This window comes from Taeniopygia guttata, chromosome 10 (assembly GCF_048771995.1).
Source record: "Taeniopygia guttata chromosome 10, bTaeGut7.mat, whole genome shotgun sequence".
NCBI classification, from domain to species: domain Eukaryota; kingdom Metazoa; phylum Chordata; class Aves; order Passeriformes; family Estrildidae; genus Taeniopygia; species Taeniopygia guttata.
Genome location: NC_133035.1, coordinates 17,812,469 through 17,826,618, shown reverse-complemented (window position 1 = coordinate 17,826,618; position 14,150 = coordinate 17,812,469). Strand labels below are relative to the sequence as shown.

The 14,150-nt window shown below is 36.9% G+C and overlaps 1 protein-coding gene across 3 annotated transcripts in view; it reads right to left on the bottom strand.

Moving 5' to 3' along the window:
- Window positions 1-1,891: 1,891 nt before the first annotated feature.
- ASB7 (ankyrin repeat and SOCS box containing 7) overlaps window positions 1,892-14,150 on the bottom strand; it is a 29,952-nt gene continuing 17,693 nt past the window's right edge. Inside the window, exons 6-7 of one of the 3 annotated variants that reach the window (XR_012057521.1) lie at window positions 12,584-12,750; window positions 5,635-5,764 (exon numbers count right to left, since the gene is read on the bottom strand). Coding sequence is in view for 2 of the 3 variants with exons in the window: in XM_002199905.7 (XP_002199941.1) it covers window positions 5,625-5,764 (140 nt within the window). In the remaining variant the exon portion in view is untranslated. Of the gene's footprint in view, window positions 5,765-5,899; window positions 12,751-14,150 lie in introns of those variants that run through there. The other 2 variants (XM_002199905.7, XM_072933749.1) reach the window with 2 other exon arrangements.

The window sequence follows — 14,150 nt, the reverse complement described above, 5'->3', positions numbered from 1 at the left end:
GGTCTTTAAGAAAGAATAGATGATTTTGCTGTAGATCAGTTACTTACAGACCTACATTACTAAATTTTAGTATTTACTCTTGTATAACCTGCCTATAAGCTTCTTTTCATTCAGCTTTCTCACTCCTTTTAGGACCATGTAATGGATGCTGAGGGGTCTGTAAAATAATTGCAGCAGATAAAATTAAAAGTGAGGGAAATTCTGACCCTGTAGCACCCACCACTCTCAAACCCACTTGTTTTAAGTGTACACCAACTCTACCACGTGAGAAACCTGCAAGTCTGAAGAAGGTTCAGAAATGCTTCCAGAGCCTTTACAAGATTCTCTGGAGATGGTCAAACATCCTTCTTGCAAACATGACAACATTCAGAACTTACCTGGGACCTCACAAACAGCAGCTAGCAGCACTAGAGAGCCCAGATGTGGAGGAAACAGCTGGAGCTCTGACTTCTTCACCAGACAGCCGGAGACTTCCCAATAAAAGTCAGCACAGCTTTGGAGCCCAGATTTTGCTGTTCCAGCTGCACGTTGTGGTTCCCTGGGGAATGCACCGGCTGAAGAACTCCTGGTAGCATGGTTTCATAAAGCAGTGCATATACCTGCTTTGTTTCTTATTGCCCTGGGATTAAATCACATGCTGGGCTTTACTTTGGCTGGTAAGTCAAGGAGCAGCAGAGACTCAGTGTGGCAGTGATAAAGGAAAAAGCAAACTTTAGTCTATTCCAATTTCCAAGAACAGGATAAAACCTTTGAGGTAATGGTAGCCCCAACCAAAGCAGAGGGGAGAGACTTGAGCAGGGATTTTAAATGCTTCACTCCAGCCTGTTTCCACTCTGGGAAAAGACACAGCAGAGCCTGTTTTGTGCTCTGATAATTTTTCTTTCAAAGGTTTTAATTTTTTGTTTTTCACTATGGTAAAAAAACCCCATGTTTTGCCATATAAAGTAAGTACACTTCTCTATCACCCACTTCTACCAATATATATAAAGACTGTATATTCTAAACACATCATTTGTCAACAGCTTGTAAATCAGGTTTTTCCAAGTAGTAACATTAGCTATTAATTGTTTTAAACTTCACAAGTGAACACTCAAACAGGAAATATGATACATAAACAGGAACAAAGTCTTTAGCACAGCATTCAGTATAGCCCAGCCAAAGCCTGGCCAGTCTGGTAAAAACCATCAGCAGCAGCTCTAAACTGCTGGTTGAACAGTGAATGCTCTCTCAGTGATGTTTGTGAAGTTTGTTACTGAGCGATGGAAATAGATTTTTTTTCCTCTATTACTCCTTAGCAGTAATGTCTTGAAATCTAGTCTCGTTCCTCTCCAAATTTTTAGAATCCAAAACCTTACTGCAACTTTTGGTTGTACATTTTTCTCGTGACTGAACCCAAACGTTCCAGTTTCTATTTGTGTGTCAGGAATATTCATATACACCCCCCTTTTTTATTAGTAGTAAATTCACCCTAAAATGCAGCCTCTGCTTGGTCATTTTTGTATCTTGGTCAGTGCATGAGCACAAGGAAGAAAGGTGAACCTGTCAGAAAACCCTGAAGTGGCAGTGCTGGAATCTGAGCAAGGAAAACCCAACCACTCACAGTGTAGGACCAGTTTGTTCCCCCTTCCAAAGCCCAGCTCTAGAGTGAGTTTTGTTTTACTGGGAGGGTGGGGAGGCCCTGGCACAGGTGCCCAGAGCAGCTGTGGCTGCCCTGGATCCCTGGAAGTGCCCAAGGCCAGGTTGGGTGGGGTATTGAGCACCCTGGGACAGTAGAAGGTGTCCCCGCCGTGGCAGGGGTGGGACTGGATGAGTTTAAAGGTTCCTTCCACCCCAAACTATTCTGTAAGGGTTCTGTCCATAATCAGTGGTTAAAAAATCACATTACAACTCATGAGACATCTGAACTCTCATTTGTGGGGGCATTTTGAGTCCCAAATGCGTTACAGAATCATGAACCCCAGAGAAGGGAACAGCAGTAGAAGAGACAGACAAACATGGAGAGAAAATGTGTAAAGTGGTATTATGTTATTAAAACATTACATTAGAAATAAACAGAACATAAACCAAAAATAGGTTTTAGCCAGGTTTAACTTTTTTCTTTTTCTTTTTTTTCTTTTTTTTTTTAAATTCAAATTGACCCAAAGCAAAAACTTACATTGCAAAGGAAGAACAAAATACATGATGGTATTGGTAACACAGCATTGCATGGAAGCTGCACTTGTGGGCAGGTTTTTTCCTCCAAACCAGCCCATCCTGGTAAAGATGCCATATCTTTTCTTTTGCCTCTGGGTATTTATCTGAAGAGTTTGTCCAGATGTGTTCTCCTATGATTGCCAACCAGAGCCAGAAAACCAAATTTTCCACGCTATCCCAAGGAAGCCAGACTTATTCCAAGCATGAGTGACAGTGAATTTAAAAAAAAAAAAAAAAAAAGAAAAGAAAACAAACCCAAAACAAAACAAACCCACTCAGCTCTTCAAACTAACAAGTATTGTCTATAATGTAAATAGTTTAGAAATATGGTAATTAAATAATCTAAAAAACACTCTTACTCTGCTGTACATTTATAAACATAAATATTTACAAAAAACTTTCTGCTTTGTTTTAAAGGATGAGGTTTGCAGTTTGTTAATGATCAGAGTCTTTTACTCATATTGATTCTTTGGTGTGTTTGCCAATTTTTTAAGGTTTATTAAAAGTGTTCAACCGTGAATTTAAAGGTAATGGAACGAGGCTACATCACAAGTCCCTATTATGCACTTCTCCTTCCACATTCTACTCCAAATGAAAAACAAAGGTCAGTTTGTTCTTCAAGGTATTTGTGCACAATATTGAAAATAATAATTAAAAAAAAAATAAAATACCAAATTCCCCCTTATTGAAATTTGGGTAGGATTACCAATGAATAATCCTACTTTATCTGCACTTGAGTACATGGATAACCAGAGATAGTGCACAGGACTATCAGTAGGTTCAGATTCACATGTACTGAAGTGCTTTGCAAGAATTAAAGTGAGAAACCAGCTACAAGAGATGGCTTAGCATTGCAAAAAAGGGTGAGGGCTTCCTTCCACCCTGGGGAGAGGAGAGGATGAAAATTAATTTAAAAGAAAGGCTTTTTACTGGCCTGAAACATATGTGTGTTCCCTTTTAGATGTCAGTTACTTAAAAGAAATAACCAAAAAACAAACCTCAAACAATAAATAATGGAATTACACATTTCTTCATTAAATAGCATTCTTGTTACCAACAAAGTCTTTCATAATTTTCTTCAGTCACAGCAACAGACAGAACAAATAATTTGTCTTAATATAGATTGCAACTAAAATATACTCTAGATTACCTTAGAAAATATTACTGTAAAAATTCAGTGGGGAAGGACATTGGTTTAGACCAACTTACAAGTGTAGTGAACAATACTAAGTCTGTTTTGTTTTGTTTTTTTGTAAAGAAAACAGTTTTAAGTTCCTGATTTCATGTCAGAAAATGGAAGATTTGTGTTCAAACCTGCCAGTCTGCCCTGCCTCAGCACTGGAGAGCTCAAAGATTGGAATGGCTGATCTTCCCTCCACAGGGGCCCAGAGATTTGAGCCAAGCACTCAAGTTCACAGCCCATCTCTACTCCACAGATACAACCAGGAGGAAGCACTACAAGCTCTACAACCCAGTGCAAGGTGTTAGGATGGACTTGCTCACTCACACTGACAAGATGTGAACTTCTGGTCACTGCTCCAGCAGCTGGACTTGAACCGGTATAAGCTGGAGATAAAAAGGTTCAACAGCCCATTGCCAACCCTCTGAGCCATGAATCTCCAAAATCCCTCATTGTCTGGAAACCTGATGCAATGCCAGGCACAATAGGGACAGATAATCCTCCTTGCTTGCCATGGTTCCGGTGCATCCATTAGCAGTGATAAAGTTCATTCTCAGGGAGCTGCAGCCCAGGGTTATCAAATATTAAAAAGGAACTAGCAGGATTAAATAATATAAGTTTACCTGCCTTACCTTGCTTTTCCTATTTTTAACACTAAGTATTTTGAAAGTGACAGTATGAAACTTAAAAGCCATCATCATTCCTTTCATCTCCCACTTCAGTTGGTGCAATTGGTACAAAAACACTCCTACTATCAGAGGCGCTCTTCTGGAGCCAGGCAGATGCCAAAATAAAAATAGAGAACTCTGGCAAGAACCTTATGCTGAGTCTGTAATGCCTTGAAAATAAAGAGAGGGAAACAACTGCACATATTGGCCCAATCTTTTGATCAAGAGATGAATTTTTTCCTATGATCAGAAACAAAACTTTGCAACAGATCTTTTAATACCTGGTTTGAAAGACACATTCAGTAGCCAGATTTCAGCACTCCTCTCAGTTTCTGCTTTCAGATTAATTGCAAAATTTGAACTTTCAATGTCAGTGGGGCTTGTCTTCTTAGTTAATAACTTATGTGCACTTCCTGTGCTGTAACCTGAAACAAACTGAATTTCAGAGCAGTCAAAACAACCCCCACTCCCCACATTGCTTTTAAAACCAATTTACCTTTTTTTTTTTTTGACACAATTTGGCTGATAACCCGTAGATAAAAATCTCAACTGAAAGTGAAATAAAGCAGGTTATACATTCATGAAATTCAGGGATTAAAAATGAACAGCAACTGCTACATCATTTCTGTAATGTCATATCAACACTACAGCGAGGCAGCAGCTCCTGCTCTCACAAATAATGCACTAAGCCTAAATGAGGAATAGTGGGGGAATCACACATCAAGGGAAAACACATCAGAGAGATTATTGCACAGGAGGCACTGTATGAGCAACAGAATACATTGGCTTAAAAGAAAAATCTAAATTTGTTTCCTCCTAAGTTAATGTAAAAAATACAGAGGCTATGCCTCTCTGTAGTGTACTGTCACTGGTAAAAACAGACTTACAAACAGCCCATTCAACAGGCAATGTTGGGAAAGAGGGCCCGAATTTCCTAGGCATCCCAACTACAGTAATTAGGAAAAGAAAAATGCCAAAAAAAAAAAAAAAAAAAAAAAAAAAAGCCAATGTAGAGACCCATAGACCCTCAAATTGAACAAGGTAACTGCATTTTTTCCCTCAGTTTCCAAATTATATTCATACAGTACCCGAGGACATGTTGATTATCCCCTCTTCCCTCTGTCCTGCAAAAACAAACACCTGGCAGAGACAAGAGGTCCTAACACACAGGGCTCTGGAGGTCTATCTGTATCCTTTTGCAGGATTGGTGCCTTGATTTCCAAACTTTTAAGTTCTTGCATCATTGCTCAGCATGCCAACTCAAACCAAGCACTTCCCTCAAGGGGCTGCCTTCCATCTCCACGGCAAGTCTGCACACATAATGTGAAAACAAACAGAAAACCAACAGCAATTTTTAAAATGCAATATTGTATAGAAAGCTTGGACCTTGTAAATTTGGACCAAGAAACCAAAAATTAAGACCTTCTAGCTTGTGGTATAAAAAACCCAAGGAAGTGTATACCTGCCTTCTGACTTCACAGAAAAATCAGAATTTGCATAGGATATACTTTGTGCAAGGCAACAAGCCTCTTCAGTATCTGGAATAGAACTAAACTTGCTCACAGTTCCTCTCTTCATGGATATCAGATATCATCAAATTTGTGTTTTAAGTAGTCTTTCATGACCTTGGCAATGGGTAGTTCATCAAGCAGTTTGAGGTTTTGAAGGCCTATACACTGACGGATTTTAATTCGGCATAGATCTTGCAAGTTTCTGGGCTGCCCTGAAAAGACAAAAGGAACACATAAAAATAAAATGATCACATTTTAAATGTATTTTAAGACATCATTTACTCTGCAAAATGACAGGGGTTTGCTGTTTCCTAAGAGGGAGAGGGAAGGGAAAAATTACATGAGAATTACAAGTTAATACCTTTTTAATGAACTCAATGAAACCAAGGGATGAATCCTAAAAACATTTTTATATGCACAACATTTTACTGATGCCAGTGTAAAGTGATTTCACCTATGTGAGGATTCCCACCAGATGGCAACATATGTTTATGCATTACAGAACAGTAGAACTCCTCCATTTAAATTTGTGGATTTTTTTTTTCTATCTTTGGGGGAAAAACCCCTCAGTCTTGCTTTTCTTTCAAACAATGAGTCAGGAACTTCTAAATTCAGCTGTAACAGGACTAAGAAGTTTCCTCAGAAAGTGAGGATTTATGGAAGTTATTCCAGGATAGCTGTGGCAGATTGATTAAAGATTGGGGTTTTCCTTCCTTTCTCATGAAAAGCTAAAGCCTTCAGGCTTTGGATGCAGCCAAACCCTCATCCAACAGAAAGGGATGAAAATGTGAATTAACCACTGTCCACAGAGGAAAATTTTTTCTGTTATCACACTGTCCTAGGCTGTCCTTTCTCCCAAATTTGACTTAACCAAGGATAAATACAAACTTCAGCATTCCTGGCAAGGATTTTACAAAATAATCAATTCTCTTTCAAGCTCATTCTTACCAGGAAACTACTCAAAATCAAACACCTTGAGAAACAATTGGGGTTCGGTCCTTCTATCCAAAATAATCTCAGAAAACTTAATGAAGTCTTGTATCTGAATGCACCCAGCAATGGATCCCAAGGAAGAAAGAAAGAGAAAAAGAGCAGAACAACAGACATTGAGAAATCCTGCCCCAATAAACCCTTCTAGCTTTCAGCACCGGTGCCTTTGGGCCTTCCTAGCCCAGAGATTGCACACAGATCTATGTCTTTAATAGCTGTGAATAGCTTGCCCTTTGTAAATCTGTCTAGTGCTTTTTGAACCCATTCATACTTTCAGTATCCAAAACATCCTGTGGCAACAAATTTCACAATATAATTAGGCGTTGGCTGGAAAACTGCAAAGTAATTTTATTTATTTTAGATCTGCTTCCTGATGGCTTTGTTACATGCCTGCCATTCTTTGAGTTACAAGGAAAATAATGAATAATTGTTCCCACGCCAGTCATAATTTTACATACCTTTATATAAACCTCCATCCTCCACTCATGCTTCATACCTCTTCCCAAAGCTGAAAACTCCAGCTAACATCCCCCAACACGGGAACCACTCCAAACCTCTGAACAAACTGCCTGCCTTTGTGCTTTTTCCTCATTCTGCTACAGCTTTTTTGGAGTTATTCCAGTAACACATCAAAGCTGTGCTAATCAATATTTTGATCATCGACTTAACTGTGTAAGCCTCTTTTTCTTAATTTTTTTTTTTCTCCAAGCCAAGACTTGGTTATGGGACCCAATGACTGTCAAATTCAAAATACTCAGCACCCTGAACAATGCAGGTGCTTCTGTTGGTATCTATAGAAATGGGCTGACAGGCAGGTAGGGATTTTTAGACACTGGGATTTATCTTAAGCACTAAAATTATCCAGGGCAAGCCAGCAGAAGTAATGCATGAAAATAGTCTCAGTCTGCTTTTAAAGAAATTAGGTTTGAAATTTAAAAAACATGAAAATTTGAGTTTCCTTTATGTAAGTTGAAAATACTTTTATTATACTTATCACCACCTAAATGTCAATTTGTTTTTAATTAAATCCTTCATCCATGACTTAGAACACAGACCAATGGTTACTCTGTCCACCAGTGGTTTCTTCTTGGCAATTTTTTTTTCCACCTGAAGGAAAGAATTTAGGCAACTCGGACAACAGCACAACGCTCAAACTTCAGGGAAAGGAAAGTTATTTTGGTAAGAAACCAAACAATCTTAATGGTGATAACGAAATAGTTCTGATGCTTTAAAACAGGGTTCAGAAAGCAAAAGCTGACTACAAACAGCAGCATTAGAAATTATGAAGGACTAGAGGACTTTGTGTATTTTCTGTAGTAGAGTACACAATAAATCAGCTATGAGACACTGATTTCTGGTTTCAGAAATAAATGTCTTTTAATTAACATCCTACGTGGTTTTTGAGAACATAAAAGAACAGACAACTTAAAATACCCAGAAGAAATTGGTCATCAGTTAATTCAAAAAGACCCGATTATCAAATGTATGACATTTTCCCCTGATAAGCCTAAAAAATATTTCCTGGGAATGTGTTAACAATGGACATTTCCAGTGTTAAGCACCAGTTGCTACATCTAGTGGCTGCTGGTGTCTTAGGTCACGCCTTGCAAATTCCAGGGTTATTAATGCATTTGTGATTTATTAGAAACGGTGTCTGGAACACTTACTCATTCTTGGTTGCATCTGAATGAAAAGGAAAAAAAAAAATAAAGGATTACGGACGAATGTCAGTGAACCTTAGTTTGGCAAATGAAAAATGTTATTAGTAACTTGGCAAAGTAAGACAAGTTAAATGATGAATAAAGCTCTCTTTAAAAACCATTAGGAAGTTGCAACTTTGGTTATATCCTGCATCACAAGTTTGGGAAGTTATTTAGGCAAATAAGCTGGAAAGGAAGAGAATTAAAAGAGAAAGAAACAAAAAACCCCACAAACATGAAAGGTTCAACTGGTCTAATTACCACTATCATGCAAAACAGCCACATAAAACTACTGATCACCTTAAAAACATCCAGCACATCCCTGAAGGGCCACCTTGTTGCTGTTATTCTGGATTTGCTCATCTGTTCACCAAATCATTACATACAGTCAATTTATTTTGCAAGCTTTAAAGCAGTAATCAAATAAATTAGAAGAATTAATTACAGGAAAAAGAAGCATAGTTCATCTTTTGCCTTCCAGAGTTTGTGCTCTGTGCTGGAAAGAAAAGCAGAAATCCCCACCAATGCAATTCTTGTGTACAGTGTCCCAAACCTGACAGAAAAGCTTCTTCCAAACAGAAGAAATGTAAGGCATGAGCTTAAAGAATCAAGAGAAATTGCTTTTTGATTTTTTCTAATCTAGATGCAGCAGATTTCAGTATGTATAAAATTCAAGCACTTTCCTAAATCAGTTCTTCAGCTGCTAAAAAAGTAAGTTTCTGAGCTTTCTCCCACTTAAATAACTATTTTACTTGAATAATGAAATGAGCTTTTAAAATTATTATTAAAAGATCAGCTTTTTCTGGTAAAGCAAAAGGAAAAAAAATCATGTTTTAACGATTATTACAATTAATTATTACAAATAATAATAATAATATTATATTATTATTGTAATTATTATAATTAATAATAATAAATTAATTATTACAATTAATCTGATTTTCCACTCAAAACTCCATTCTTTGCCTTTTTGCAGTGTCAAAATTTTTCTGGTTATGATATCTGAGAGTTTGCTGTTGTATCCCCAAGGCAGACAAAACTTTTATTTAGGATTTGTTATCTCGCCAAAGAACTGAGTCACTATTAAAACTGCTCTGCATTTATACCCATGCCTTCCATCTGCAGACAATGCTCCCCAAGAAATAAAACTCATCCAATAAGCCTATATTTAAGGCCCATTGAGGCATATTTGTGATGCCTCTGACAGCACTCTTTTTTGGGGACTTTCATCTGGTACTGTAAAGCTGGAAATGGGGAATCCCTACCCATTTCCTCCACTGCAGATCGAGAGCAAAAAAATCCATGTAAAAACACAATGCAACAATCATTAATTGACCTTTCTGTTACCCAAGAGAAAATTTGGGAATAACTGAAATTAATACATTGTAGGCTGCAAGAAGATCCCCTCTGATGAATTGTTCTAACTATTAAAAGGAAAGTACTTTTAAAGCAAACAATCAGTGCCATTGGTTTCAAGTGGATAGGCTGATTCTGAGGAAATTAAGAAATGAAAAATAACATCAGTGACATATTTCAGAAGCCGCCCACAGTTTTCTCTACAATATTAATGTATCTCTCCAAAATCCCTTAGAGTGGTGTTTCTCAAACTGAGCCTCTGCCCCTCCTGGGAATTCTGAAAGGCTGAAAACAGTAGCGAGAAACCATTTGGTAATTTCTTTTTAGCTACAAAGGGAACTTAAAAATAAAAATCTTCTGAAACATTTTACCAAATATGTTGAAACCAGGCTGATGTATGCCGGCAACAGCTCAGTTCCTCTAGAATATCAGGAAAAGTATTTATTTCTGCAGCGAGCCCTTAAATCCATCCCTTATTTCACAGCGGTGAAGGAATGCAGCCAGTGCTGGCAATTAAACTGAGTTCTGAATTTGCTGGCTTTTTTGAGGGGGGGAAATGAAAAGGATAATTGAACTTATCAGCTAGAAACTCACACCTACCAGCCACAAAACACCGTGAGGATGCACAAAAATGGGATCATAGGGAAAGACTGGGATCACCAAGGGAATGAGTGAGGCTGAGCTGAAGGGGAACTCGGCTGCTCAGTGCAGTAGGTCTAAAGTTTAGGAAATGCACTGTCTGTACTCTGTAAAAAACAACAGCAGAAGAACTGGAGACTAATTGGAGACAAATTTCCAGCATTCAAAACACCAGAAAAAGCTAACATCAAAAATCTATAGGTCTAAAATATTAATATCAGACATGCAGGGATGAGTGTAGAATTACAGTGTGCATTGAGAGCGTGAACAAATTCCTCCAGCTCTACAGGACACAGAGAGCTTTTTAACTGTTAAGTTATTTTAAAAGTTCTAATTTAATTTTGTGTTCAGTGTGCCTCTGTTAGAATGTCTGAGCCTGACATATGTTTTCATTGGTCTGTGAAAAATAATTCCCCACAATGAGTTTTAGATGTCTATTAAATTTCAGTCTACCTGGCACAGAAATTATGTACTATTTTGGACTGAAAATTCCTATATGAAAAAGCAGAATGTCAGCGAGGCTCAATGTTATACTTAACAGGTGTATTTGGCAATGAAATTAAGATTTGAATATGCTTGCAAAGGTATTTTAAAAAAAAAAAAAAAGTGTGACATCTCTGTAAACTCAGTCTCACTGAAATTGCTATGGAAATGCAGCTAAGAATTTCAACACCATAATGTTTATCTATTTTTAGGAGACAGTAAGTAAAGTGCTCTGAACATCAAGATAGGCTTAAGATGCACTGTTATGCTATTTTAAAATTATTTCTGCAGAATACAGCATAGGTGTACAAATGGGAGTAGAGCATGGCTGTACCTTAAGTGCCACATATAAAAATAGTATTTGATTTTTTTATGAAGGCCTCTTAAAAAATTCTTTCAAAATAAATAACTGTATATAGCTATACAATGATTCAACGACTTAATATAGTCAACTGTAGAGTAGAAAATTATAAAATAATCCCCTTATCCCAGTTCTCTGTGTAACTGGATGACAAAGCAGACTTCAATCATCACTGCAAAATTTCCAGCAGCATCCAAGGAAACAAGTAAAGCCTGAGATTCCAGTAAAGATCTGCTATGTTATTACAAACATGAAAATACCATTTCCTTTGCAATTATCCATGAAATAAAATATTTACAAATCTACTTAATTCACTATGACACTTCTGTATTTATAAAAATTAAAACTATGCAGAGAGAAACTTTTTTAAATCTTCTTCCAGTTAAAAAATAAAACTGCAGCAAAAAGTTATCTTGAGTTAGCCAAGAGATAGACAAAGGATGTATAGGATTAAGGATTTCCTTAACAGAACTTCTGTCTCAGTTATTCTCCATATTTACAGTGCTATATAAATTTAAACACAAAATTACACTGTCTAGTCAAAGGCACAGATTTGCCCTTTGAAAAATTAGAAAAGGAATGCAGATGAAACATTTGTAGTTAAATTCACTGGGTGAGCTTTAGATGTTGTTCCAGAACTGAGTTCTTTGGTACCTGTCTCCACACCAGCCACTTCACACTGCTCTGGGCAGATAATTTCCTGAGCTCAGACCAGCAGCTCCTCACAGCCTCTCCTGCTCCTGAGCTGAACACAGATTCAATTAAAGGAGGGCTATGGGGAGGGGGAAGTTTCCAGGCTTTTTTAAAGTTCCCTTCTCTAAAGATCCTAATTGAAATTTCTAATATCTTGAAGTTTATTTAAGCCCTTACATATTTTTCTAACGCTTGCATTTTTTCTACCTCCCACATTCACTTTATAAGTTTTAATATTCTCAAATCCCATTCAACTTCAAAATAAATAATTTCATCCAGGCCTGTGATTGCACACTAATTTTATAAATACATACACTACCAATAATAGTCGTTATGCATCTCTGTCTTTCTATATATCACATACCAGCTTCTCTACTTTAATTTGCATTAGTGCATTCCAAGCTTAACACATTAAAACTCCTGAAGAGGCAGGTTCAGACCATGTGAAAATGGAAACATTTACACTGCTCCAAACCAACTCTTTATCAAATGATCTTAGGTACTACGGTGGCTGCAAATAAATGTTTTTTGAAAAAGGAAAAGTGTAATACAGATAATGAAAAGGCGATTAATAAAATCATTGAGCAGTTTTCATCTTCAATAGTTTTTTTTCCCAGGGAGACATTGCTTATTTTTGTATTGTAAAAAAGAGAGAGGGAGAAAAACACACAAGTCTGAACACCAAGTCAACAGCAGACTCATGGTCAAAAACTCTGTTATTCCTAACTTCCAGCTTTGTGCTTAAATACTGAAACACAACTATAGAATAACTTCCTCTTGGAATTACTCTAGGAGCAAAGAATCTCTACCTGTAACCAGGAAGAATATCAGACCTTCAGGGTCAAACCCCAAAATCCAATATCTTCTTGCAGACTCTCAGGGCCAATACTGAATATTTCTGAGAGCTTGGTTTCTTGCCTGTTATTCCCAACCGGGGACCTGGGCTAAAGGCTGCCATTATTACCGATTACAATACCTACCAAAACAAAAAGAAATTCACAAATGATATTTTCTGAGAAACTGAAACTGTACAAATATGTTTTCCAAGTCTAAAAAAAAAAAAAATAGCTACTCACAGCTTATATGTAGATTACTAAATAGTATCTCATTTATATGCAGCATGCAACTGCTTTCACTTGAACACACAGATTGGGTTGATAACTTTGATATTAAATATCTATTAATCTTTAGCCTTAAAAGTGTTACTCTACTGTAAAAATAAAAACTGTTTCCTGTTTTACTATCAAATATACTCTTCAAAACTTCAGATGCAGATATAAAACTTACAGCTATGAATTTCTATATAAATCACTTAGTATAAGATTCAAATAAACTGCAATTCCCGTTAAGCCACATGAACAAGGCACTGTTGCAGCCTCAGAAGAGTTTCAGGAAGAATACCAACAGAAAAATTGTCCAAAAATTTTATAAACTTTTTTTTTTCTAGAAAATACATATTGCAGTAGACTCATAAAAAAGATTCTTCCCCAAAGTACTACAGCATGAGATCTCAACAATTCTCTGTACAGTCAGACTTAACTGGGAACTCCACTACCAAAATGCCAGCTTGCTCTTTATCCATCTCATCTCTTATACAGCACCTTATTAAAGTAATTATTAATGAAAAGCAGGGAAGACAGTGTTTGGATATTTACAAAAAGGGCAGCAGAGTTTGTTTACAGTGGTTTGTAAACATATATTTGTAATTATTTTGCTCAGAAGCACAGAGCTGTTTTTGTCAGCACTGCTTTCCCAGCTCTCCCTCCAACAGCATGGAACTGGGATAGTTCCAACACTGTTACACTGACCACAAATTAAAGCTACTTTTTTTTTTGTAGTAGAATTTACTTCTCACTTAACATTAAACCCTTAAGGTATGGAATCTGCAAGCTGAAAGTTACAGTTCCTGTTTCCCCTGATCTTTAGGAAACACGGGAGCAGCCTAAGCTTTCATGCTTACTGATACATCCTAAGACTGAAACACTGCAAGGATATTATATCATCTCCTAAAATCCCTGACACTGCAACTATATAGTGAGAGGCTTCCAAAAAGGAAACCAGAAAGAAATGTGTTTGAATGAGAAGGGGCAGGCAAATTAAACCAAAATTGCTTAATTGCTTGTATATCTTATTACCAACTTCCACCTTTCCAGAAATTCTCTTTCAATTTCAGATATAAGCAAAAACAACACCACAAATCATGTAGAAAAAGAAAGGAAATTCCAAATGCTTATTTGTGTCAGCTACTGACAACAGATCTCAGCTGATTCACTTCCAGCCCACACTGACTTTCAGTTTCTTTACAAAGTATATAGGTTATCTAATTCTCATTAAAAAATTACCACATTCAAAAAAAAAATAAATAAAAGGAGCGGT